Source organism: Mastigoproctus giganteus, chromosome 3 (genome assembly GCF_048544385.1).
Source record: "Mastigoproctus giganteus isolate SK-2022 chromosome 3, ASM4854438v1, whole genome shotgun sequence".
Lineage (NCBI taxonomy): Eukaryota > Metazoa > Arthropoda > Arachnida > Uropygi > Thelyphonidae > Mastigoproctus > Mastigoproctus giganteus.
Window position 1 is genome coordinate 129,686,403 of NC_143577.1, and position 26,789 is coordinate 129,713,191.

At 37.1% G+C, this 26,789-nt stretch overlaps 1 protein-coding gene across 1 annotated transcript in view; it reads right to left on the bottom strand.

Annotated features, from left to right (window-relative positions):
• Positions 1-26,789, bottom strand: part of LOC150088268 (uncharacterized) — a 217,289-nt gene that overhangs the window by 177,807 nt on the left and 12,693 nt on the right. Inside the window, exon 2 of the mRNA XM_090370092.1 lies at positions 20,546-20,692. Within this exon, the coding sequence (XP_090226218.1) occupies positions 20,546-20,692 (147 nt within the window). The remainder of the gene's footprint in view (positions 1-20,545; positions 20,693-26,789) is intronic.

The window sequence follows — 26,789 nt, forward strand, 5'->3', positions numbered from 1 at the left end:
AGATTTTGGACTAAAGATGAATATGGCTAAAACAAAAGTAATGATGAACAAGTATGCCACAGAAAGGGATATAATGATTGAAGGAGCAGTACTTGAAAAGGTGGAGTTATATACTTATCTGGGACAAATCATTAGCTGTAATAATGATAAATGGTTGGAAGTCAAGAGAAGAATAAATTTTGGATGCATTCAGGAAATAGAGTAACATACTGAGGAGCAATATCCAAAGTTGTCTAAAATGTAAAATAATGAACCAATGTATACTCCCCACCATGACTTACGGAAGTGAAACTTGGGCACTCGCCAAAAGAATGGAAGAGAAGCTGAGAACTACACAGCGAAGAATGGAACGAATTGTGTTGGGAATCAGACTATTAGATAAGAAGAGAAACACATGGATTAGGCAGCAAACTCAAGTAAAGGACATTCTTATCAAAACTAAAGAACTAAAATGGTCTTGGGCAGAACACATTGCTTGAAGACATTATGACAGATGGACTAAGAAAATAACAGAATGGTACCCAAGAGGAGCTAGAAGAAAACATGGAAGACAAAGGCAGAGATGGACAGATGAAATTCATGAGTTTGTAGGTGGTAAATGGATGGCCATTGCACAAAACAGAGGGAACTGTAAAGCTGCTGGAGAGGCCTTTATCCTGCAGTGGATTTAAAATGGCTGATGATGAGATACACCATAGATAACTCTTAAGAAACTACAATGGTAGTGTGGGCGGCATCATTTGCTCTGTATCTCATATTGTGCTCTACCTTCAAAACAAGTTGCCATGGTATTGCACTACCTCAAATAAGTAATGCTTTACTAATAGAGAAGACTATTGTTACTTATTCTCAGTGAGTACCACCACCCAGACGGCACCATTTCAAAGCTATTGGTCTATCATTAGTGGGTGGGCAGGTACCCTGGTACTGCAGACATGACAAGCCAGTTGTGAAGATAATCACACAATATGAGAGATGCCAAAAGGCCCACCGATGATAGGCCAATAGCTTTGAAACAGTGCCGTCTGGGTGGTGGTACTCGCTGAGAATAAGTAACAATAGTCTTCTCTATTAGTGAAGTGTTACTTATGCGAGGTAGTTCAATACCATGGCAATTCGTTGTGAAGGAAGAGCACAATATGAGATACAGAGCAAAAGATGTCACCTACGCTACCATCAGAGTTTCTTAAGAGTTATCTATGGTGTATCTACACCGATATTATATAGACATGGTAAAAATATACCCAGATCATTGACATAATATGGCCTCGACAATGCCCCTCTCCCCAATACCCACTACTCGGACTCCCTCCAGTCACTATCTGGCAGAGTAGAGGTAGCAAGATTATACACTAGCTGATCCGGAAGCCTCCTAAAGAGTTACCAATAGGTTCGGTCTGGTGTACTAACTAACAGCCAGCCTACGAACACCGTTTTAGACCTGTACTCTCGAAATGTAAGGAAGATTGGATCTCGCCATGATGTTCATCATAACCTCAAAAGTCATCAGTCATACTGCATGATGGAAGAGATGGCGAAAGGTTGACCGGAACTTATACCTGGAGACTAAACATGGGTTCCACCACTTCAAGCCTCCAATAAGCAAAGTGGTGGTACTGCACCAGTTGATGAGAGTCATCTACCACCTAGATGACTCTCAACAACCGGGTAGTTACATCATTAAATTAATCCCACATCGGTATATTACATTGTGATCAATGCCACCCTAGTTGTTCCTTTATCTGTAGATTCTTAATGCATGAAGAATCACTTCTGATAATCAAATCAAGAGTATTACTCCCTCTAGTTGCCTCTCGAACATGCTGCTGTAGAAAACAATCAATTGTTTGCTGTAGAAAACAATCAATTGTTTGCTGTAGAAAACAATCAATCAACAACCAATAAATCCACAAAAGTCTTGTTAGTGTGTGAGTGACCATCCCACAAGTTCCAGTCTATATATCTGGGAAGTTAAAATCCCCCATTATAAGACAATCTGATTTAGTGGCCCATTCTATTTCTCTGTACAGGTGTTCATTGTTGTAGAGCAGATATCATTGTATAATTTGTCTAGTTCTCTCTTGAATTTATTCAAACCATCCACTTCGACAAAAACAGATGGAAGCCTGTTCTAACTATTAACCTCCTGCTGGCTGAAAGCAAACTTCCACACATCTATCCTGCAACCATTCTTCCTTAACTTGCACTTAGGCCCCCCTCACTTGTGTAGTCTTAACAAGAGAAAGGATGCAATTCAAATTCAGATTACTCGTTCCATTCAAAGCTTTAAACAGCTAAATCAGATCATCTCGCAGGTGCTGCCTAGTCAACAGAAGCTGCAATTTGCCGACTGAAGCCTTTCTAGGTGACTTGCACCCTTTTGTTACCTTTGCCACTCTGATTGCCCTTCCCTGCACCCGTTCCAGCAGATCTACATCCTTCTTCTAAAAGTGAGGCCTTGAGGCCTGTGTACAATACTCGAGATCTGGCCTAACCATGGCCTTGTACAAAGGGATAATCACCTCTTTATCCTTGCTAGTAAAGTTTCTGTAGACCATTAAGAAAACCTCATGAGTTATCCTGGCAGCACGCATATGGGGAGTAGTAATCCCAGATTAACATACCAATATGTGGCCTCTGTAGCCGAGTGGTCTAGAGCAGGAGTGCAGTAGCACATGATCTCTGAGTAGATCAGGGTTCGATCCCCTGACTGCTAAATACAGTCAATCTGCCAACCCGCACTGGTTATGTTGTTATTTTAGTTTTTAGGAGCATTAGCAACTAAGGCCATATTGCTCCGAAATATGCGGTGGTCATTCCCTGACCTTTCCGCATCCTCCGTATTTGGTGGTGATGGGCTCGAACCCCGGTCTAATCAAGAAGCATGTGCTACGCACTGCTGCTCCTTCCCACCTGGCTATGGAGGCGCCAACCCGCACTGGACCAGCATTGCAAATTATCGGTGCCATACTTATAAATAGGTGCATGAGGCGCTAGCTTTGGGCCTCATGCGGCCTCTGTAATCTCAAATTTTTAAAGCAGTTTCTTTTTTAATGCCCTGATCTAAACTAGGGCCCAGTTGTGCCTACCATGTAAACAGAGACGGGTGAAATTTACTGAAAGTATAGATTACTCATTTCTCCGAAAGAACAGATTAATTTCCTGAGTAAAGGAAAATCACTCTCTCATAATTCTCTAATAGGGTGTAACAGTAGAACAGGTTGACCACAGCATATTATCCGCTTCGGGAATATTCCTTAATTGTTTCCTCTAGCTATGAATACAAGAAAGTAGTTGACCAGCGCGACTTCTCGGTACAGTTTGTGGGAGAGGCAGTTGTAAATGTGTTATGAACACCACTGAATTGTTGAATGTTAATCCATCTAGCTCTTAATTAGTGTTTTCTGCAGCAGAAGCGCTATTGCCTAAAGGCCAGAGGTATGAACAAAGCGTACCCAGGTCTCTCGAAATCAGTTTGTTATATAGAAATTTTATTTGTTCTACAGAAACTATTTTAATTGGACCACCACCCATGGATTTGAGAATCTATACAAGCTGACAACTGAAAATTGTGACATTTAGTTTAATTGTTGTCAAGTGTGATTATGTAGAAGTGCACACACTTAAATAAATCTAGCTCTCTGAAAGTAGTGTTGTAGTTTAATAAATTTTGATTCTGTTGTAACAGAAAATTTAAATATCATATCTATGTAATGTTTCGTTATCGACTGTGACTGTGGCATATGTTTCCTTTATTGAAACCATTTTGTTTTCTCGCTTTTAAAATATGAATTGATTCAAGTGTTAATTTTATATATTGAATCAATATCATTATCAGTTATATTACTCTTAAGCTATGTTACTATAATCTCATTTGAATTAAAAATCTGAAATTTTCAATAAACAACAAATTAAATGAAGCAGTAATTAAAACAATGATATATTAATATTTAAAAAGGCATTAATTTTAATAGCAGCAACTATGCCAAGGGAAAAATATTTAAATATACGTACAATATTATTAGTGATGGACTTAGATCGACATTTCCAAATGTTTAAACAATTCTGAAAATATTTCTCACAATGCCTGTGACAAACACAAGTGGTGAACGGCCTTTTTCATCAGATCACATTAATGCTATGTGCGTTTATTTTAAGAGACATTCAATTTTGGGTTGTACTGACATGGAACTAATGAAACAAATTCAATCTGAATAAAATTATTGGCGAGATATTTTGAAAAGAATTATTGCTACTGTTCAGCTTTTAAGTAAACTTGGTTTAGGATTTAGAGGCAGTAATGACAAAATTTATACGGAATGTAGTGTAATTACCTAAGTTGCCTAAAATATTTGAGTAAATTTGATAATTTTTTAAGAAATCACATAGAGATGTACACTAATTGTGGACCAGGCAAACCAATTATCTTTCACATAAAACCTGTGATGAATTTATAGAATTGATGGCAAAACTTGAAAAGGTGATGGTTTCTGAAATTCAAGAAGCAAAATATTTTTCAATTATTGTTGATTCAATAATTGAAATTAGGGGTTGATTCAACCCCTGAAATTAGCCATATCGATCAATTAGTGTTTCTTATAAGATACATGTCACAAAATCATATAATGAAAGACCAATTTTTAGGTTTCCTTCATATAGAACATCACAATGCCGAATATATAGAAAAAACTATTTTAAAAATATTAGGAGATTTATCAATTGCTAATACAAACTGCAGAGGACAAAATTACAGTAATGCTTCAAATATGGCAGGAAAGTATTCAGGAGTCCGAGCCAGATTGAAGCAACATAGCTCTATTGCATTTTATGTATGTACTAGTCACTCTCTAAATTTAATTGGTATTAATGCAGCTGAATCTTGTTCCTACTGCAGAGCATTTTTTCTACTTTATACAAAATTTATATAATTTTTTTTCTACTGCCCCAAAGAAGATGGAATGTCTAAAATCAATATTTGGGAAGAAATTCACTAACACCGAAAAATTTAAGCGATGCAAGATGGTCTGATAGGGCTGATACTGTCTCAGCTCTTCGAAATGGTTATAAATTAACAAAATAAGCCTTTATCAATTTATCAAGTGAACATGAAAGATCAGTAGCACATCTAGAATGTACTAAATTATAAAACAAAAGTTCAATATAAAACTGCATTATTTACTGTCCTCTGGGATAAAATATTAAATAGCTTAAATAAAACAAGTAAATCATTACAATATCCTGCAATAAATTTACTGCATAATTCTGATATTTTGAAATAAGAATCATGCAGTAAATCATGCAGAATTACATGGATATAGTTTGCATATTAGAAATGATTTTTATATTATTGAAAGAGAAGATAAATTATTAACTGACAAATGGCAATAAAGATAAAAAAAGAAAAACTGTATGACGAAACGAGAGATTATGTATATTTATGTATATTAAACAGTCATTTAATATAAGTTGTTATGAAGTAATTTTAGAAGGGAAAGAAATCTTTATTATCAATATATTCACCATTGTTTGTGATAGATTAATTGCTGAAATAAATAGACGAACAGAAGTAAACCCCAATATTTTAGATACTTTTAAAATATTTATAAATCTTGATTTAGATGAAACCTGAATTCAACACTAATACTGATAAATTAATAAGTATATATATATATATATATATATATATATATATATATATATACTTATAATATATATATACTTATTAAATGACATTGACTCAGGAAAAGTTTAACGATGAAGTTATCCAATTTTTACTGTTTATTAAAGGAGAAAGTAATATGAATGAAATGTATAATATCATTAATAATGGATGAAGACCTACATTTCCCAGTGTTGAAACAATATTAAGAATAGTTTTAGCAATGCCGATTAGTAAATGGGGAACAGTCACTTTCTGTTCTCAAACGAGTTAAACACTATTTGAGGAATAGTTTAATTCAAGATAAAATGAGCAATTTGTCATTGTTATTTATTTAATCTGAACTAGTAAACAGCATTAATTACGATGATTTAATGATATTGTTGCCGAGGTAAAGCCAAGGAAAAAATATTTATGCAAATAAATTGTATGAACTCATAATTTAGCTATCGCATTGCTATTTTATAATGTACCTGCTATTATTTACTGCTGGCAAACAAGATGTCAATGTTTTTATAATATTTTTGTAATAAAATTAGTAATTACCCTAATTTGTCGTACTGATTTGTAATATATTTTATTGTTGTTGGGCTCCTGCATAGCTCGGTTCTAACAGTGCAGGCAGCCCGGGTTCGATTCCGGTGAAGGCTGGAAGTTATGGTGTTCACCCAGCATCGTGATGTGAAATGAGGAGCTACTTGTGAAAGGGAAGTGGACTCACGAAACACGGCGATGGAAGTCGATTCACTGACCACGTGAAGACCTGGCCGAGCTGTGTGGCTGGTCATTATACCCTCAAGGGCTGTTGAGACACCAAGTTTAATTCAGTACTTCTCTTTATATTTTGCAGTATTACAATGTTTGTGTTTAAACAGATCAATAAAAATAATTTTTTTTTCTGGTCATATTTGTATATGAAAGGGGTTTTTTTTTTGCCTCTACTATCTTTAAAGGGGGGCCCCCGCAAGAGCTTAGTGCCTCGGGCCCTGAGAAGTGTAAATATGGCCCTGCAGATTATGGTCCATTTCCTTAGCATGAATTGTTGAGGTGGCTTTCATCCTGCAAGTGGATTAATAATGGCTGCAGTTTATCTTTGCCTTTTTATGGTACTTCACCGAATGTAGTGGAAAATCTAAGACTTGAGGATAATTTTGTAGTCAGATATGAAATTCTTTGAGCAGTGCAGACAGGCCTCCAGGACAGCTCACAGAGTTTTGTCAATGATATATAAGAACTTTGCTAGTATGGATAAGGAAGCAACAAAGGTTAGTTCACTGAGAAAGTCTTCAATTCTACAAATAGCATCATCTAGAGCAGGGGTGGGGAACCTCTTGCCACAGTAAAATCTGAAACTGGCCACTGACGAAGTCCTCTAAAATACCATAGGAAAAAACGCCATAGCCTTAAGGGCAAAACAGTCATTTAATATAAGTTGTTTTAAGCACTCCATAAACAAATTTCTGTTAGTTGTAATGCCTGCCTTGTGACATTAATCATGAGTCAGAATACGAGTGAACTGATGATGTAATAGTCACACCATTATTACAGCCAGTTAGCATTTTTTTCTCCCCCAAAACCACGCTTGTGTGAATTGGCTGTCTTATTAGGTCTTGTTATTGGTGGTGAACAGTCGGTACTGATTTAAGTTTTGCCTTGGTTAGTTGTCGATTGCATCATTACACATCATTGAAAATTAAGTGCAATAATTTTGAAAGCAGGCAATGTTTATGGTTCATTTGCTTATTTCTATTTAAGTCAATATTGTAAAGAGCATAAAGGTAACCCCTTTCTGTAACGACTAGTAATAATAAAAGAAGAAGAGCTGCAGGTGAAAGGTCTTTGTTTGATGAAAAATGGACAAATGATTACACTGGTTTACAGTGTATCTGGGGTTTGAGTAAAGGTATGTGGCAGTTATTTATGCATGTTATTTATGCATGTTCGGTTTAGTAATCAGTAGATTACTAAACCGAAGTCAGTTTGTTTCTATCACGTAAAGATTTTTCACAATTCATTAACAAAATATTACCTAGGTAGGCAAATGTGTACATATCTATAGTTTTTACAATGGTTTACAAGTTTTATACCCCTATATTCATAATCAGTATCAAATATTTGCCTCAAATACAACAGATTGTGCATGTTTAACCCGTAACTACACAGACTGCAAGGTCATATTGCACTCTTCCGGCCCATCTGTGATTTCCAGAATTTTATTTTCCAAGTAGAGTCTGGGAGACTCCTGTGTGTAGTTATGGGTTAAACTTGTCCGAGCATGCTCTCACTTGTTTGTACAGTCCACTCAACCACAGAGCTTATATAAGTGGCACATCCCTTATGCGGTCACAGTACTCCTGTAAAAACCGTCGTGAGCTCTCATTGTGTGTTAGTTTTCTTTTAGTATGGCAACTAGAAAGTGTATAAACAGTCCCGCCATATTTTATTACATATGTAGTTGTTTTGTTCCTGTAAAGCAGAGGCGAAATATTACCAATTTTGTAAAAAAATCATATTATCCACACCTTGACATAAAACTAGGCGACCGTGGGCACCGCATAAAACTAGGCGATATAAAACTAGGCGATAAATCGTGGGCACTGCATAAAGAACGCCACACGTGTCGAACATCTTAGAAAACGGAGTCAAGGAAAAAATGTGTGCGCTTGGCATTTGCTATTCCTATGGTGTGGCGCGAGCCAGTAAGCCATGTCGAATGTTACTTTTGTGTACGTGACGTTAAAGGTTACAATTCAAGAAATAAAAAGGACATCAAATATCCAGAACTACCGTCAGCATGGACCTGATCTGCCTGTAAAACCTCCACCAGAAACTTTGGAGTCCACATCTTCTTCCACTGAAGCAGAAGCTAAAGAGGTTAGTGAAGACGAATGCTATCAACCAGAAAATATTTTAATGCCATAGCAATTCACGCAGGCCGAACTGAACGATTTAGTAAGGGACTTAGGTCTTCCAAAGTATGCTGCTGAAATTCTGGGATCCAGACTTCAAGCGAAGAACTTACTTGCTCCAGGTAGATCATTTTCCTGGTACAGAAATCGTGAAAGGGGGTTTCTACAGTATTTTTCACAAGAAGGTCCTCTCGTGTATTGCAGTGATATCGCTGGTTTAATAAGTGCCTTAGTAGCTCCATCATATGTTCCTAGTGAATAGAGACTATTTATAGACTCTTCTAAGACTAGTTTCTCTTGTATAATGGAGATAAGTACACATCTGTGCCAGTTGCTTATTCAGTCTATTTAAAAGAAACTTATGACAATCTAAAGTTGCTTCTGGAGAAAATTAAATATCAAGATCACGAATGGCAACTATGTGGAGACTTAAAAGTATTATGTATGTTGTTGGGGCAACAGGGTTGGTACACATGCTTTATTTGTGATAGGATAGCAGAGCTAAAGTGCTGCATTGGACAAAGAAGCAATGGCCTCGGAGGCATAATCTTACACCGGGGTCAAAAAATATTGTGCACGAAAGTTTGGTGAAGCCAGATAAAATACTTTTACCTCCACTGCATATCAAGTTTGGCATAATGAAGCAATTTGTTAAAGCACTGAATAAGGAGGGCAACTGCTTTAAGTACCTTTGCAGTAAATTTCCCAGTTTATCTGATGCAAAACTTAAGGAGGGTATCTTCATTGGTCCCCAAATTAGAAAATTGGTTTTAGATGGTCAGTTTGAAACTACTATGACTGACGTTGAAAGGGAAGCCTGAATTGTTTTTAAAAGTGTAATGGAAAACTTTCTAGAAAATCATATATCACAGGATTATGAGAAAATTGTTCAAAATATGCTCGAAAAAGCTTCGCAATTTAGGTTGCAATATGAGCATCAAAATTCACTTTTTGCATGCCCATCTTGATTTTTTCCCCGAAAATCTTGTACAGATGAGCAAATAACAAGGGGAGAAATTCCATCAGGACATAAAGGAAATGGAGCAGAGGTACCAGGGAAGGGGGAATACAAGCATGATGGCCGACTACTGTTGGTGGTTAAAAAGAGAGAAATCTGGCACTGTACATAAAAGAAAAATGATTAAATGTTCTTTTCAAACAAAGAAACAAAGGTCTGATTAATGAAAGTTTCAGAATTTGATTAACACTTGTTAGTATTTACGTATTTTTGGATATATGAAAATTTTGCCTTTAGCCAGCGGGTAGTTGGTTGGTGGAACAAACTTCTATCTCTTGTTGTGGAAGTTGATAGCCTAAATAAATTTAAGGCTCAGCTGGACAGGTATTTTGAACGAACGGAGGGGTGAAATGGGAGTGGTTTTTTTTTTTTTTTTTTTGGCTGATGCTGCATAAGCTTACTTTCTTGCATCATATGCCTCTACTAATGCTAATGCAATCCTATCAATTTGTCATTACTAAATACAATAAAGTTATATACTTTCGTAAAAAACAATACTTTTTTATTTCTTAAATTGTGATGTATCTGGATTTGATAGAAAAAAAATCTAAGTCATATTTAAAATCACAGCAACATATTTCAGCAGTACAACCTATTGAAATTCAAACCCCAGTGTAAACTAGTGTTATTTTTTCATGGAAGTAAATGGAAAGTGTGTGTGTGTGTCTCATTTGTAAAGAATCATTTGCAGTTTCTAAATGGAGAGTCTCTTTATTATTATTATTATTATTATTATTATTATTAGCCATATGGTGCAAGGAAGCCTGAGGCTTATGCTGCACCAGCCAAAAAAAAAAAAAAACATTTCTGAGTTACCCTGAGAGAGAGAGAGAGAGAGAGAGAGAGAGAGAGAGGGGGGAGGGGGGAGAAGGAAATCACCAAGAAAGAGAAGATTTATGATATCCAGCTCAGCTCAGGACCCTGGGTGTGCCAAGCCCATACTCACCAGATGTGAGCCCCTGGGGTTAGACAAGGTAACATTTTCAAAAAGAATCTTTATGCAAACAGCAATCTATTTTCAAAAGCCATATTATTCATGAAAATACATCAGTAATGCAAACAAGTTATGAAGTGTGTGAGCTAATTGCAAAGAAACTGAAACCACACATTGAAGGCAAGTTTGTTAAAGAGTGTATGGTCGCTGTTGCAAGAATTTTAACTCCAGAAAAAGTCAGATTGTTTGAGAATATCAGTTCATCACAGAGGACAGTTTCTGACCATAAAAAAGACGGGGCTAACAATATCCAAGTATCCTTGAAACAAGCAGCATCAGAATTTGTGTTTTTTTCCATAGCTGTAGATGAGACAAAAGACAGCAAATACGGCACATTTGGCTATACAGGAACTCGCCGACTTATGTCATACTCAACTTACGCAAATTTGACACACAAGTTTTTGCCAGCCGGTGCAAACTGAAAAAAATATGGAAATGTATTTTGCATCTGTAGGGACAAACAGAGGTATTATGAAAATATTGTAATATGAATCCAATAACAAATTGTTTTTTTTTTTTGTTTTTTTTTTGGAATTTGTTCCAAGTCCTAGGAAGTGGAAAATTTCACTATATTACTAAGCTATTTATCTCTCTAAAGGGTACAGCAATTTATAAAGGAAAATGCAGTACCTTTTCATCGTTATCATATGTTCTGTAAAAAGAATCAATTTTGAACACCTTTGTGATATTTTTCTAAAGCACGTTTTTGGAGGTCCGGACCATAAAACAATAAAAACAATTTGCATTTTCCAGCTTATTGGGCTTTTCTGTTAGTGCATCTAATTATAAATGGGTAGTGAACTCGATCTTATTGAATTTGTGATAATACTGATAACTACAATTGTGTGGGTTTTTATGTTATTATGGTGAAATGTGTTCCCCTTCACTGAAATCTTCAATCATATAAAAAAACAAATTTTCAGAAACTTCTCTTCATTCCTATTTACGTATTACAATGATGAAGGGAAAGTGACCAAAGAAAAGTGCAAGTGGTAGTAGTGCCTGGAAACGAAACAAAATTGATTTAAAAATGAAGATGAAAATGTACGAAGAAGTATGAAGCAGGACAAAGTTTATCATCTATTTCAAGGGAATTAGGTCTCGCTGCTTCAACAGTGAATACTATTTTAAAGAACAGTGCACGTATAAAAGAACATGTCAAAGGATCAATGCACTTAAGATCAACAGTCTTCACAAAACAGTGTTCAGGTGCTATGTCAAAGATGGAACAGTTATTAACAATATGGATGGAAAATCATATTCAGAAGCAGGTGCCCCCTGAGTCCAATGGCCATTCAAGCAAAAGCAAGAAGTCTTTATGAAGATATTATTGATAAGTACAGCAAACTCCAAGCCAAGTTTGTGGCAAGAAATGGGTTGTTTAATAGGTTCAAGCATCACGCTGGTTTCCAAAACATTAAAGTATAAAGTGAAGTAGCTAGTGCCGATTTTGCAGCCGCAGAGAAATTTTGTGATGGGTTGGAAAAAATAATTGATGAAGGCAGCTATTCAATGAGGCAAATTTTTAACATTGATGAGACTGCTCTGTATTGGAAAAAAAATGCCGGATCAAACATACATTGCCAAAGAGGAAAAGACAATGCCAGGTTTCAAGGCTTCAAAAGATAAGGCCAAGCCCTTGCTTGTGGCTAATGCAGCGGGAGATTACAGATTAATACCAATGCTTGTGTATCATTCTGGAAATCTCTGTGCATTTAAGGGCATCAATAAAGCTACCCTACCCGTGCATTTCCGATTGAACCAGAGAGAGATAACAATATCTCTACATATCAATATCAACAACAATATCAATAACAATACCTCAAAGAGAGATAACAATATCTCTCTTTGAGGATTGGTTTAAATGCTGCTTCATTCCCAAGGTTGAAAAATATTATAAAGACAACGATATTCCTTTCAAGATTTTGCTTCTATTAGATAATGCTCCTGGACATCTTACGCATCTAGATGATTTCGATTCGAACCTGAGAGTCATATATCTACCGTCAAACACGACTTCACTCATCCAACCTATGGATTAGGGGGTTATTTTGAATTTAAAAGCATTGTATTTACGCACAACGTTTGCTCAGGCATTGTCTGCAGCAGATGGTAGGAAAAATTTCACGTTAAGAGACTTTTGGAAATCTTACAATATTTACCACGCTACCTTAAACATTATAAGGCCTGGGCAGAAATTACTAAAAGTTGTTTAAATGGTGCATGGAAGAAAATATGCCCATGGCCCGTAAAAGGCGTTGAAGGGTTTGAAAAAGATGAATCATACGAAGAGGTTACAGATAAGATTGTAAAGGATGCAGAGCTACTTCAGTCGGAGGTTGTTGCCAAAGATATGGAGGAGTTAATAGAGGAAGAAAAGAAGGAATTATCTAACGAAGAACTTATTGACTTGCAGGCAGCGATGGTGAAAGAATAAAATGCTGACGAAGCCCAAGATGAACCAAATGAGGAGCCGAGACGCTTTATCACTAGAGAGAGATGGAAATGGCATTTCATGAAATTGCATCGACAATGGCATGTTTGAGAACATGGATCCTGACAGCGAACAATTCTTAAAAGTTAACAGAGGGGTGAATGATATGCTTGCTTGCTACAAAGAAATCTATGATAAAAAGAAAAAAAGCCACTGTCCAGTCATCCATTAATATGTTCTTTCGTAAGGTTGAGCGGCCAACACCCCTTCTAAATCTCCACAGCCCTCAACCTCCGAAGTGGTGTGCTTATTAGCTGAAGACGTAGAATCTAGAAATGATGCTCAAGAGGTAAAACTTACTGACATTATGCCTGTCTCCTCTCTTTTTTTTTTTTTTTTTTAATTTTTTAAATTGCACGTTTTTGTCATTTTTCCTGCGCATGAGATAAAAAATTGAATAAATACAATATATAATTCTATTCACGTTTGTCGAACATTTCTTTTTGATTCAATCAATTCAGTGAGCACAGTTGCGAGTGCTACACAAGACTTATGTAGAGTTCCATTGAACGCAACTCTTATGTTAATCGGGGAGTGGCTATATTTGTAGATGGGAACTTTACGATACTAGAAGATTTGTTTGCTTTAAAATTGATGCATGGGACTACCACAGGTGTAGTTCTCTTTTCTGAAGCCAAATCAGCAATAAGTGATTTCAATTTACCCAATGAAAAACTAAGCAATGTAGTTACAGACCGTGCACCATCTATGGTAGGATTTCAAAAAGGACTTGTTGCTTTAATTAAGAAAGAATTGGAGAGCCTTCAACTGGAATCTGTATTAATAGTTTGCCACTGTTTTATTCACCAACAAAATTTAGGTGCACATTCTTTAAGAATGATCATTGTGATGAAAGTGGTAACAAATGTATTAATTTCATAAAAAATAAGGGACTGAACAACAAAGAATTTAAAGAAATGTTAAAGGACCTTGAAGCAGAATATGGTGATTTATTGTACCATTGTGAGGTATGATGCAACTGTTCGTAATTCAACTAAAAAAAACTGCATGGTACATTTTCCAACACTGAAAGAACTGAAACCAGAATCGACAGTGGAGTATGCTGCATGTTGCAATGTTTTGAATCAATTTCAAAAGAAGTTTTAAGATTTACAAAATCATGAACTCAGACTAAGAATGTGCAAAACCCCTTTTGATGTGATGCCAGAAGCTCCTGATTCCTTGCAACTAGTTAATTACAATCGGCTAATACATTGAAATTCAAATTTAATAGTGCATCTATTTTGGAATTTTATAAATCCTACATGTAGATACTGAAAAATATCCACTTTTGAGGAATCTTGCACTGAAAATTGCATCACTGTTTTCTACCACTTACCGATGTGAACAGTTTTTCTACATTAAATTTAGCAAAGAAACACTTGCGTGCTAGATTGCAAGATGATAATCTTGCAAACCAACTAAATATTGCTGCATTATCAGTGCCATCTAACATCTCTGAGCTTTCCAAAGCAAAGCAGGGCCAACCTTCTCATTAAAGGTGAAAGAAGTTTCAATAAAACATTATAACTGTGACGTCTCTGGTGTTTCAGTATTTAAAGCATTATAACTATGTGGTTAATTAATGCATTATAACATTTTAATTAATATTACTTAGTGTGATCACATGCATACCTATGAATTTGTAAAATTTAAGATTCATTATTTTTCTCAGCAAAGATGCATCCCACAGGTTCTTATGCACATGCAATTTGCCCCCGGTACTAAAAGGTTCACCACCCCTGATCTAGAGACTAGGCACCTGCAAGGCGATCTGATTGAGGTGGTAAGGCTTTGAATGGATTGAGCAAGCTCAATGCTGGTGGCATTCTTCTTCTTAATCGGACTATGCAAGTGTGGACATAAATTCAAATCGAGGGAGGAGAATGGTTGCAGGATAGATGTGTGGATGTTTGCCTTCAGCCAGCGGGTGGTTGATCACTGGAACAATCTTCTATCTGTTGTTGTGGAAGTGGGTAGTTGGAATAAATTCAAAGAAGAAATAAATTATTGGAGGGTATGGACAGATGATATCAAAAGGCTGTTTTCTTTGAGGGGGTAATGCTTTGTAAGCTTGCTTTCTTGCATCATGTGCCACTACTATTACTAATATCTGTAACTCAAGTTTGAGTTAGAAAGACTTAAACAGAATGTAGGAATCACCCACAGGTTTTTATATTCCCATCAGACACTAATCCTAACTTCAAACAAAGAAGGGAAGGTACCAAGCTACTGACCTAGACACAGAAGGGAAGGTACCAAGAAACCATCACATTAGCATATATAAAACTATCGAAGTTAAGAACATGCCTTCAGACTGAACATTCACCTTAACTGAAAGGATACAATAGAAAATAACTAGCAGTTGAACTATTAGCTTCTAATTCTTTTATGGCACAAGAGACCAAACCATTGAAAGAAGTGATGAAAGTATGGGGACGGAATAGAATTTACACACCTGTATTAAAATATACTCAAAAAACATTCATTTTTCTTGCATCATGTGCTACCAAATAGGAAAAAAAATTCTAATCATATAAATATACAAGGGCTGTTCAATAAAGAACCATCATAATTTTTTTTTTTTTTTTCACAACATACCTGAATTAATCAACTATATTGTGATGGTGCTTTTCAAAGAAGTCCCTATTTGATGATATGCACTTACTCCAAATTTTTTGCCATTCTTCAAAAACATGGTGCGAATCATCTCCAATGTCTTTACAACTTCTAACAACTGGAAATGTTTTCCTTGCAGCAGCTTCCTTAACTTTGGAAAGGAAAACAAAAGCAGATTGCAAGGTCAGAGCTAGAGGGCAGAGGAGGAACACATTTGACATTAACGGTGGCTAAGAACTCAATGACAAAGGGTGTATTGTTGTAAACGCTGACACTAATGACATTAAGAATAGGGGAGCTGCAAACTTATTTACCAAGTACAGGTCAATATTTAATAGAAGATGCAAATTAGGGTTAAATTTGAAAGTCAGCAATTCTGTCCAAACTTGATAGGAGGGAGTATATGATGAGAGCTTAGTCAATCAATTCAGCCCTAGAGAAACTGTGCAAGGCTCATGAGGTAGAAATTTTCTTAGCCTGGTCTGTGCTTGTTAACAGGAGAGACGATTTCTACAGGGATGGGATACACTTCAATAGAAAGGGTGCAAAAATATTTGCTGATGCTATCGAGGCAGTGTTAGGTGGGTCGTAAAATTGTTAGCTTTGGGGGGATTCACAGACTAATAGTCTAACAGTAGCCGCAGGTATCAATGAAAGCGATTCTTGCATTGCTTCTATTGGAATGAGCAGCAGCAGCCTGGAAAACAAGGTGCTGGGGATTTTCAGGACTGCTGAGAGTTATCATGGAACAAGTAAATACATGGGCTGTGTTGGGATAACTAAGAGTAAGAATAGATGCATGAATACTTGCTTATACACCAATGCAAGGATAAATAAATTTGATGAATTTGAAGTGCTAGTGAAGACATCGAAGGTGGATATTGTTGGGATATCAGAGAATTGGTGTCACAAAAAGATAAAGAATGCAGAATTTGAATTTGGGGAGTACAATGTGTACTCCACAAATTCCAATTTCTATCCTGTCTATTCAAGAAAGGATAGACAGGATAGAAAGGGAGGAGGAGGAGTAATGTTGTTAGTTAAGAAACACATCTAAGCAAGTGCATCCAGCTGACATAGCTGGACAGTGCAATGTTGAGTCAGTTTGGTGTGACATAAACATTGGGAAAGCAAAATTGAGAGTAGTAGTGTGTTATAGGCCTAATGACTCTGATGAGTACAATGAACAACTATACAGAGAAATAAAGTGGGCCAGAAAATCAGATTGTCTTATAATGGGGGATTTTAACTTCCTAGATATTGACTGGAACTAGTGGATTGGTCATTCGCCCACTAGCAAGGCTTTTGTGGATTTATTGGATAATTGTTTTCTACAGAAGCATGTTCAAGAGGCATGCTGATTATCAACAGAAGCATGTTCAAGAATCACTGCTGATTATCAGCAGTGATTCTTCATGCATTAAGAATCTGCAGATAAAGGAACCACCAGGTGGCAGTGACCACAATGTACTGATGTGGAATTTACCTAAAGATGTAACTACCATCAAGGGTAATGGGAAGGGTTTTTGCTTCCGTAAAGGTGACTACAGTGGTCTCAGACAGTATTTAAATTCTATACAGTGGAGCCAACTGATGATGACAACAGCAAATTCTAAATGGCAAACACTGAAGGAAGTATCCTTGGAAGCTACTAGACTTTTCATACAAACTAGTAAATACTGTTCAAGATTTAGACCTAAATGTATGAGAGATGAACTAATGAGGCGCTTGGCAGATAAGAAAAATGTGAGAGATGCAAATAAATTATCAGGTGACACAGAAGCCTATGGCAGATATAAGCTAGTCTGCAATCAAGTCACAAAGGAGGTTAGGCAAGCGAAGGCAGATTATGAGATATGTTTGGCAAAGGATGCAAAGAAAAACAGCAAGGACTTCTTTACTTATTTACACTAATGAAGGAAAGGGAAATTTTCAGATTGGTCCACATGATATCGATGGTTCAACTGTTGATGAACCAGCTGAGGTAGCTCGCAAACTGAATGAGTATTTTGCATCTACATTCCCACATGAGCAAGTCTGTAGGGAAGTAGAGGCCAAAAGCTTATCAAACTCTAATAGGGAGCAAAATGATTTTATAATAAGTGAGAGCAATGTGGAGGAGAAATTGTAGTAATTGAACATAAAAAAGGCACCTGGGGTGGATGGGATCTATCCAGTTATATCAGAGGAAGTAGCAAAGGAAATAAGCAAAGCCTTAACCATAATTATGAAACCTTCCTTGGAATAAGTGGGAGGTCCCATGGATTGAAGATGTGCAAATATTTCGCCGAATCACAAAGGGGAATCAAAGGGTGACACGAGTAATTACAGACCTGTTGTTAAACTTCTGTTCCACGGAAAATAATGGAGTCATTGGTTAAAGAGGCACTGCAAAATCATCTAGATAAGACTATAGTTATAATTCAGACACAGCATGGATTTGTTAAGGGTAAGTCTTCGCTGACAAATTTGATTGGAACTATGATGTGGTCACAAAGGAACTGGATGCAAAAAAATTTTGATATTATATACTTGGATTTTAGGAAAGCTTTTGATACTGTTGCACATGGAAGACTACTGTACAAATTGGAGCAGTATGGCATTAAGGGCAAGTTGCTGCAATGGTTAAAAGGAAGTAGGAGAAGACAGAGAGTGGTAATTAATGGACACTGCTCTTCATGGATGAATGTTATTAGTGAAATCCCCCAGGGTTCTGTGTTGTTTTCTGTATTTATCAATAATACTGATGAAGGGTTAATGTCTAAGTTTGCAGACGATATGAAAGTTGGCAGGGTTGTTAATGACAGTCATAATAGTATACTACTGAACCCGGATCTAGAAAAGTTGAGCATATGGACTAAGAGGTGGCAACTGAAGTGGAACATTGACAAATGTAAAGTATTGCAAATGGGTAGCAGTAACCCCAGAGTAACCCCAACTGTGTGGTACTACACTCAGGGTAGTAGAGAATGAAAAATTACCTGGGGGTAATTGTGTAGTCAGATATAAAGTTTTTTGAGCAGCGCAGACAGGCTGCAAGAGTAGCTGATGGTGTCTTGTCACTGATATGCAGAAATTTTGCTAGCAGGGACAAGGAGATGATTATCCCCTTGTATAAGGCAATAGTCAGGCCATACCTTGAATACTGCATACAGGTCTGGAGGACTCATTTTAGGAAGGATGTAGAGCTGCTGGAACGAGTACAGAGAAGGGCAATGAGATTGGTGAGTGGAAGGGTTGCTCTTACCAAGAAATACTTAAGTTCTGCAAATTGCAGTTTCTGGAGACTAGACACCTGTGAGGTGATCTAATTGAGCTGTATAAGGTCTTAAATGGTTTGAGAAAACTCAATGCTGATGGGATTCTTCCTCTTGCTCAGATTACTCACCTGAGGAGGCATAAATTCAAAATTGCAGAAAGAAAATTGTAGAATAGATGTTCAGAAATTTGCCTTCAGCCAGTGGGTGGTTGACAGTTGGAACAAACTTCCATCTATTGTAGTTGAGGTCAAAAACTTAAATAAATTCAAGGCAAGCATTTGGAGTGAATGGATGGGTGAAATGAGAAAGTTTTTCACCCCTTTTATGGCTGATGCTATATAAGCTTGCCTTCTTGCATCATATGCCTCTACTAATGCTAATGACAGCACGAGCAATGGGAGGTCTTGCATTGTTGTGATGCAGCATACACCCACATGCATGCAGTTGTGGTCATTTGTGATGAATGTGATCCAGCAAAGTGTGCAGTACAGTTCTGTAGTCAGGTGACATAAGAGTCGTATGACGTGGCACAACATGCTGGTAAACCATTCCTTAAATGACAAAAAAAGAGATGACCATAACTTTTAACCACATTTTTTTCTCTTTTTAATGTTGGCAATGATGTAGACTTCCAAACAGAGCTTTGTTACTTACTCTCCAAGTTGAAATGATAAAGCTATATATCATCTACCATTATCATCTTGTGTAGAACATCACCATCTTCAGTAAGCATCCAGTTCAGCTCCTGCCAAACTTCCATGTGAACTTTCTGTTAGTCAGGTGTGAGTAGTCTTGGAACCCAGCATGCTTCCCAATGATATTCTCAACACCTCTGTCAGTTGTCTTACTGTTAAATAACAATCTTTCCTTATGATTATAAAAGCAGTGTTTATGGTTTCCTTGGTAACAGAAGTGGTTGGAGCTCCAGGACCACGTGATTTTTGGGATTGAATCACGTGCATCCTTAAACATTCTAAACCACAGTGAGCTATGCTATTTGGAAGTGTAGATAGATTCACCATAAGCCTCTTTTAACATTTCATATGCTTCACTGATGTTTTTTTGAGACTGAAACAAAATTTGAGAGCAGAATACTGTTCCTTGCATGTCACATCCATCGTTATGTAGATGACATTGAAACAAAATCTTCTGTTTCTTGCTGTTAGGTGATCAATCTTTTCCTGATGCCATTTTTTTTATTTCTTGCAGACGAGCAAATACCAATGATGCAGTTTCTTGAAAAATTAAATTCATTATGAGTTGGATAATTTGAGAATCATGGTTTGGATGCATAGTGAAATCAAAGTTTATAGTTGAACTTTTTTCTGTTACCCATAAAAACAACTTGACTGACTGCCAAGGTCACACCATGGACACTAGTCAACTGCGCAGTTGCCATGTGATGCAGCTTAGTTTAGTCTTAAATTCCACAGCTCAGCTAAATTATGATCATTCTTTAGTACATCCTCCTACTAAAGTTAGTGAAATATTTTAGATAAAGCATTATTTATATTTAAATCAAGCACTAAGCAACATTTAAAAAATACAACTATTTTTTAAATAAAAGAGTTAGTAAATCTTTCAATGCTTACTATTCTGACAGGCAAGCAACCTCCAAAATTTATGTTCTTTTTCCAAATCTTCTGTTTCTTGTTGTTGAATGGAACATAAGCTTTCAATATTTTCCTGCTGCCATTTTTTTATTTCTTGCAGACGAGCAAAAAGCAATGATGCAGTTTCTTGAAAAATTAAATTCAGTATGAGTTGAGCAATTTTAGAATTCAGTTTGGATATACAATTAAATCAGTGTTTATAGATAAACATTTTATGTCGAACATAAAAACAAATTACAGAGTATCACAAATATCTGTATCTTATAGTAAAATATAACTGTAAGGTGATATCAATAACTGTAAATTAATATGATACTGAGGTATAACTACTCTACACTATATGACCACTCTCAACAACCAGGGTAAATGGATATTCCAACATAGTAAAAGAGAAACAAAGCAATATTGGTAATATCTACTACAGGCTAAATGTAAACATTCATAAACTTGTAATTCTACAAAACATGGGAAAGGAGGGAACCACTGGAACCAGGAGGTGGGGGAGGAGGGTAACTATCTCACAGGAGAGACAGATCATTACATATGAGATGTCCCAAAAATTCGGGTGTGGAGAAAAAAAATCCTAAATTAATTTAGAGATTATGGCCAATTTGTAATAAGCTATAATTTCTAAATTATAGGCTATTTGACTATATTTAGAAATTATAGCGAAATAGCACCCACTATTGAATTGTATGAAATATCACTCTAAACAGGATGTAGTTATTGTCAGGGAAATGGAAAATATATTGCGCAAAAAAGGCAGATGGAATAGCACGAGGATATGTCAGAAAGGTGCAAAAGTAGATGACATTGTACAACATAGCAGGTATCAAAAGTAGATGAAATTCTAGGGCAGATATCACCTTTTTAAATGCACAAAAACTGATGTTGTTGTTCACATTCACACTAATGATATTAAGAGTCGAAGAGCAGAGAACTTATTTAATAAATACAGAGAAATGTTGGGAAAATTCACAAGTTTAGATTAAATTTGAAAGTGTCTGCAATTCTGCCCAGACATGATAGGATGGGGGTACATGTTAAGAAACTTGTCAATCAATTCAGTCCTGGAGAGACTATGCAAGGCTCATTATCATTATCATGTGTAGAGGCATATGATGCAGAAAGCAAGCTTATATAGCATCAGCCATAAAACTCCCATTTCACCTATCCATTCACTCCAAACATTTCTCCAGTTCTTCCTTGAATGCATTGAAACTAGCAATTTCCACAATGGCAGATGGAAGTTTGTTCCAGCAATCAACCACCTGCTGGATATAGGCAAATTTCCACACATCAGTTCTACAAATGTCTTTCCTCAGTTTAACTTTATGCCGCTTCAGGTGAGTAATGATAGGTGCGACAGGACCTGGGTATGTCGGCCAGGAGCAAATGTTGATGATGATGTAGAGCAAATATCATCTTTTAAGGACACAAAGGGTGATATTGATGTACATGCTGGTATTAATGATATGTTCGGGGAACCCCACAAAGGGTGACGAGCATTTAGATCACTTAGAAAGCATACAGGGTGGGGCAGTTGATTTAGTAAATTGTCAATTAATCCTGGGTGACCACCCAGGATTAAATCCTCCATGCACAAGTACATGATGGATGACCACCCAGGTGTGAACCAACTTAAGCAGGGGTCGAGGTGTGGCGCCCACACTACATGGAAGAATGCCGCCCTCTATGTTACCAGGCAGTACTAGGTAGTAGATGATTCTCGTCAACCGGTGAAATACCACCACTTTGCTTATTGCAGCTAAGTTCCAGTCAACCCTTCCCCATCTCTTCCATCATGCAGTATGATTGATGACTTTTGAGGTTATTACAAACATCGTGGCGAGATCCAATATTCCTTACATTTCAAGGGTACAGCTCGAAAACAGTGTTTGCAGGCTGGCCGCTAGATAGTACACCGGACCGAACCTATTGGTAACTCTCTAGGAGGCTTCCGGATCAGCTAGTGTATAATCTTGCTACCTCTATTCTGCCAGATAGCGACTGGAGGGAGTCCGAGTAGTTGGAATGCGGGGGGCATTGTCGAGGCCACATTATATCAAGGATCTGGGTATATTCTTACCATGTGTATGCCATATCCAAAAATTTCATTACTTCATACAACATGTCCCACCCACTTTTTCTTACTATTGAATACACCATGAATTGTCAAACTAATAGAGCAAGCTTAACTACAAAAAGATCTAAACCTCCCAAAAACTTCCTCATTCATTTCACAAATATACATGGTCTCAATTCTAATCTCAACAATGTCCATTTCCACTTGCAGTTTGCCAAACCCCATGTACTTTTTCTGAAAGAATCTCAGTTATCGGTTGATTCAACTACTGCTCATCTCAGATGCCCAAATTATTCGTTGTATGATTCCTTTCGCCTCAAAGGTGGTACTTGTGAATATGTCCATTCTGATATATTCCCTGTCAGAGACTTGGCAATTTGGAATCTCCTCTTTTCGATCTTCTCTGGCTTAAAATCTCTCTACCTCATTGTGTCAAATTCATCTGTTGTCTCTACTGTTCTCCCAACTCCACTAATCACTTGGAGCTCTTTGACTTCCTCTCTTTGCAACTTGACTTTCTACAGTCCAACTTTCCTAACAATGAGGTAATTTTCCTTGGTAATTTTAATGTTCACAACTCCAGCTGGCTTCCCTTTTCTAGTCACACCAACCCAGCTGGTTGAAATGCTGAGGCTTTTGCAATTACTAATAACCTTGCACAGATTGTTCATTTATCTACAAGAATACCGGACAGGTAGGTCATCCCATTTTGCATTACAAGAATGCAAAATGGGTTGATCTACGAGATTTCTTTTCTTCTTTTCCTTGGTCTGATTACTGTTTCAAAACTTCTGATGTCAACATTTGCTCAGATCATATCAGTGAAATTATTCTTGCAGGAATGGAATCCTTTATCCCACACTCCACTTTAAAATCTAGTCCTTTATCTAAGCCTTGGTTTTCCAATAAATGTGCTAAGGCTGTTCAAGAGAAGAACGTTGCAAATCGTGATTGGCTTGTTTCTGATTCTTCAATTTCATTTTCTGCCTACACCAAAGCTCGCAACAATTGTAAAGCAGTTATCAATCAGTGTAAACTAGAGTTTTATCAGACTAAGAGTAGAAAACTTGCTTCTTGCCCTAATGGTAGCCGAGCATTCTGGTCTCTTGCCAAAGCTATTGGCCACAACCTTTGCCCAGCTCTGCTCCCACCTCTGTCCAAACCAGATGGTTCTGTTGTCACTTCAGCCAAGGATAAAGCTGACCTGCTAGCATCCCATTTTTCTTCCAACTCATGTATTAATGATCTTGGTAAAACACCTCCCACCATTCCCAACACACTCCATTCAATGCCTCCTGTGGTCTTCTGTCAAAAGGATGTCAGGAGAATTTTGATGAATCTTGATGCTAAGAAAGCTCCAGGTCCCGATCGTATTTCTCCACGTGTTCTTAAAACCTGTGCTCCTGAACTTACTCCTATTCTTTGCCGCCCTTTTTTCACTTTCTTATTCCAAAGGTGTTTTTCCTTCTGCTTGGAAATTTGCTCATATCTAGCCAATTACTAAAAAGGGTGACAAATCCCTCCCAACCAATTATCGTCCCATTGCAATTACTTCTACTCTTTCAAAAGTAATGGAGAAATCAATTAACTGCCAAATTTTAAACTACCTAGAAACCTTCCGTCTGATCAACGATCGCCAGTATGGATTCCGTCAGTGTCGATCCACTGGTGATATTCTGGCTTATGTTACCCATTTATGGACTAATTCAATGGAAAGGTTCGGTGAAACACAAGTAGTTGCTCTTGACATCTCGAAGGCTTCCGATCAGGTTTGGCATAAAGGTCTTCTAAACAAGCTTCCATCTTATGGTTTTCCAACTGTTTTTAGTAATTGGTTATCCAGTTTTCTCTCTGATCGCTCACTGAGGGTGATGGTAGATGGATCTCTCTTCTAACTTCTTCACTAATGCCGGTGTCCCCCAAGGTTCAGTTCTTTCCCCCACTCTTTTCCTCTTGTATATTAATGACCTTCTTCCATTGACTGGAAATCCTATCCATAGTTTTGCTGATGATAGCACATTGCATTCCACTTTCCATTTTGAGAAACCTTGTCCTGCTGAATCAGCTTCAACTTCTCGAAAATCTGCTACCAATTCCTTAAATGCCGATCTTCAGGTAATTCTCCAGTGGGGCAAAGACAACTTAGTTGATTTCAACCCTTCTAAATCTCAGTCTTTCTTATATCTCACAAAAAGGATTCTTCTGCTTCTATGCCTATCTTTGGTGACACTCTGATATTCTAGGCAAAATGATATATCTCTTTTGGGGATTACCCTGACTTCTAATCTCTCTTGGCACTAGCACATTACAAATATTGCTTCCTCTGCATCTAAAAAACTTGGTTTTCTCTTTTGCTCTCAGCATTACTTTTCTTCCAAACAGATTCTCACTCTGTATAAATCACAAATCCGCCCTACCATGGAATATTGTTCCCACATCTGGGGTGGTGCCCCTAAAACCTCTCTCAGGCTTCTTGATTCCATTCAGAAGAGGGCAGTTAGGTTAATTAATGATTCATCTCTAACAGAGTCTCTCCACTCGCTGTCTCATAGACGTACTGTTTCTGCTGCATGCCTCTTCTACAGATACTTCCATGGGCACTGTTCTTCTGAATTGGCTTCTATAATTCCAGCTCTCTCTGTCAAAACAGTCCGAACACGTGCAGCCCCCAGCCAACATCCATTTACCGACCGACTTCCAACTCACAGAACGAACTTTTCATCTTCCTCCTTTATTCATTCAACAGCCGTTTCCTGGAACAACCTTCCTTCATACGTATTTCCTGAAAATTACAGTCTACAGAAGTTCAAGTCCAATGTCAACAAATATCTTCTTTCGTCTTCTCAACCTCCAAACCAAGCACAGTACTAAGTATTATAGGTTCTAATACCTCTCGTGTTTGGGGTTTACATAAAAAAAAAAAAAAAAAACAGTAACATGAAACGTTTGGTGGAATACAAATGGAGACAAGAGTGAGATTAATGCTAAGAACAATACAAATGGAAACTGCTTCTAAAGTGGTGTGAAGCTGGATAGGCTTGGATGGTACATTACTACGAACTAAAATTGCTACTCCTCCTCTTGCCGGAGATTCAGAACATCTCTCACGTCTATACAGTGTATATCGTGAGAAGTATGGTGTATAATTTGATGATAAATATGTTTCCTGTAGATAAATGCATGCAGGATCATGCTGGTGCATTAATTATTTTAATTCATCAAGATTGCTTCTTAGGCCTCTTCAATTCCATTGAATGAATTTCTGCATTATTTGGATTTAAGTTAGGTGGAGTGGTCTGATCATTTTATTTTCCCTCGATCCTGTTTATATTTCTCTCGTTTTGGAAAGCCTGGGCAAGTAATATCCATCTCATCATCAGCATTTAGCAGGAGAACTGCATCTTCATTATCTGACTTCTCATCAGTTTCCGTAGTTTGATCAGTTGGTTTAGTCTGTGTACGATGAGCATCTTCCTCCTTTGTTAATGTTCCTGACTTGGGGATGTCTTGTTGTGGCTTGGATGGCTTTGTATTATTAAAATTTGATGGACCCTTGGTCCATCAAATTTTAATAATACAAAGCCATCAGATGCTGTCAGTGTCTCACCATCCGTGAGGATGGGTCTGGCCCATTAAGCAAGAGATAATTTAGGAGGAATACTAATATAAATCTATGTTGAAAACTCTTTAGTGTTTTTAGCTGCATTGGAATATGATTTGGAAGGCATCATGTTTAGTATCTGTTTAGGTGCTTCTTGGTATGTTACATTTTTCTCTACCGTGTACTTCATTATTTTCTTTCCCATTTTCCATGATTTGTAAATTCTAGATTATGTAGGGTGAGCACCCTCGTAATTGGGACACTTTGGCCTTGCTGCTATACATTCAGTTTGGGAGTGGTCTGGTGAGCCACTCAGGGAACAAATGACCTTGACATGCTGTTTGGGAATGACCATACTTCTGCCATTTAAAGCGTCTAAGTGGATTTGGAATATATGATCGGACCTTACAGGAAAGGTAGCCTGCTTTAACTGATGCGAAGATTCGGAGTGATGAAGATAAGGATAACATTTCTTGTAGGTGTAAGGACACCATCTTATTTGGTCATATTTCTTTTAGCAATTTCTTTCTCAAGAA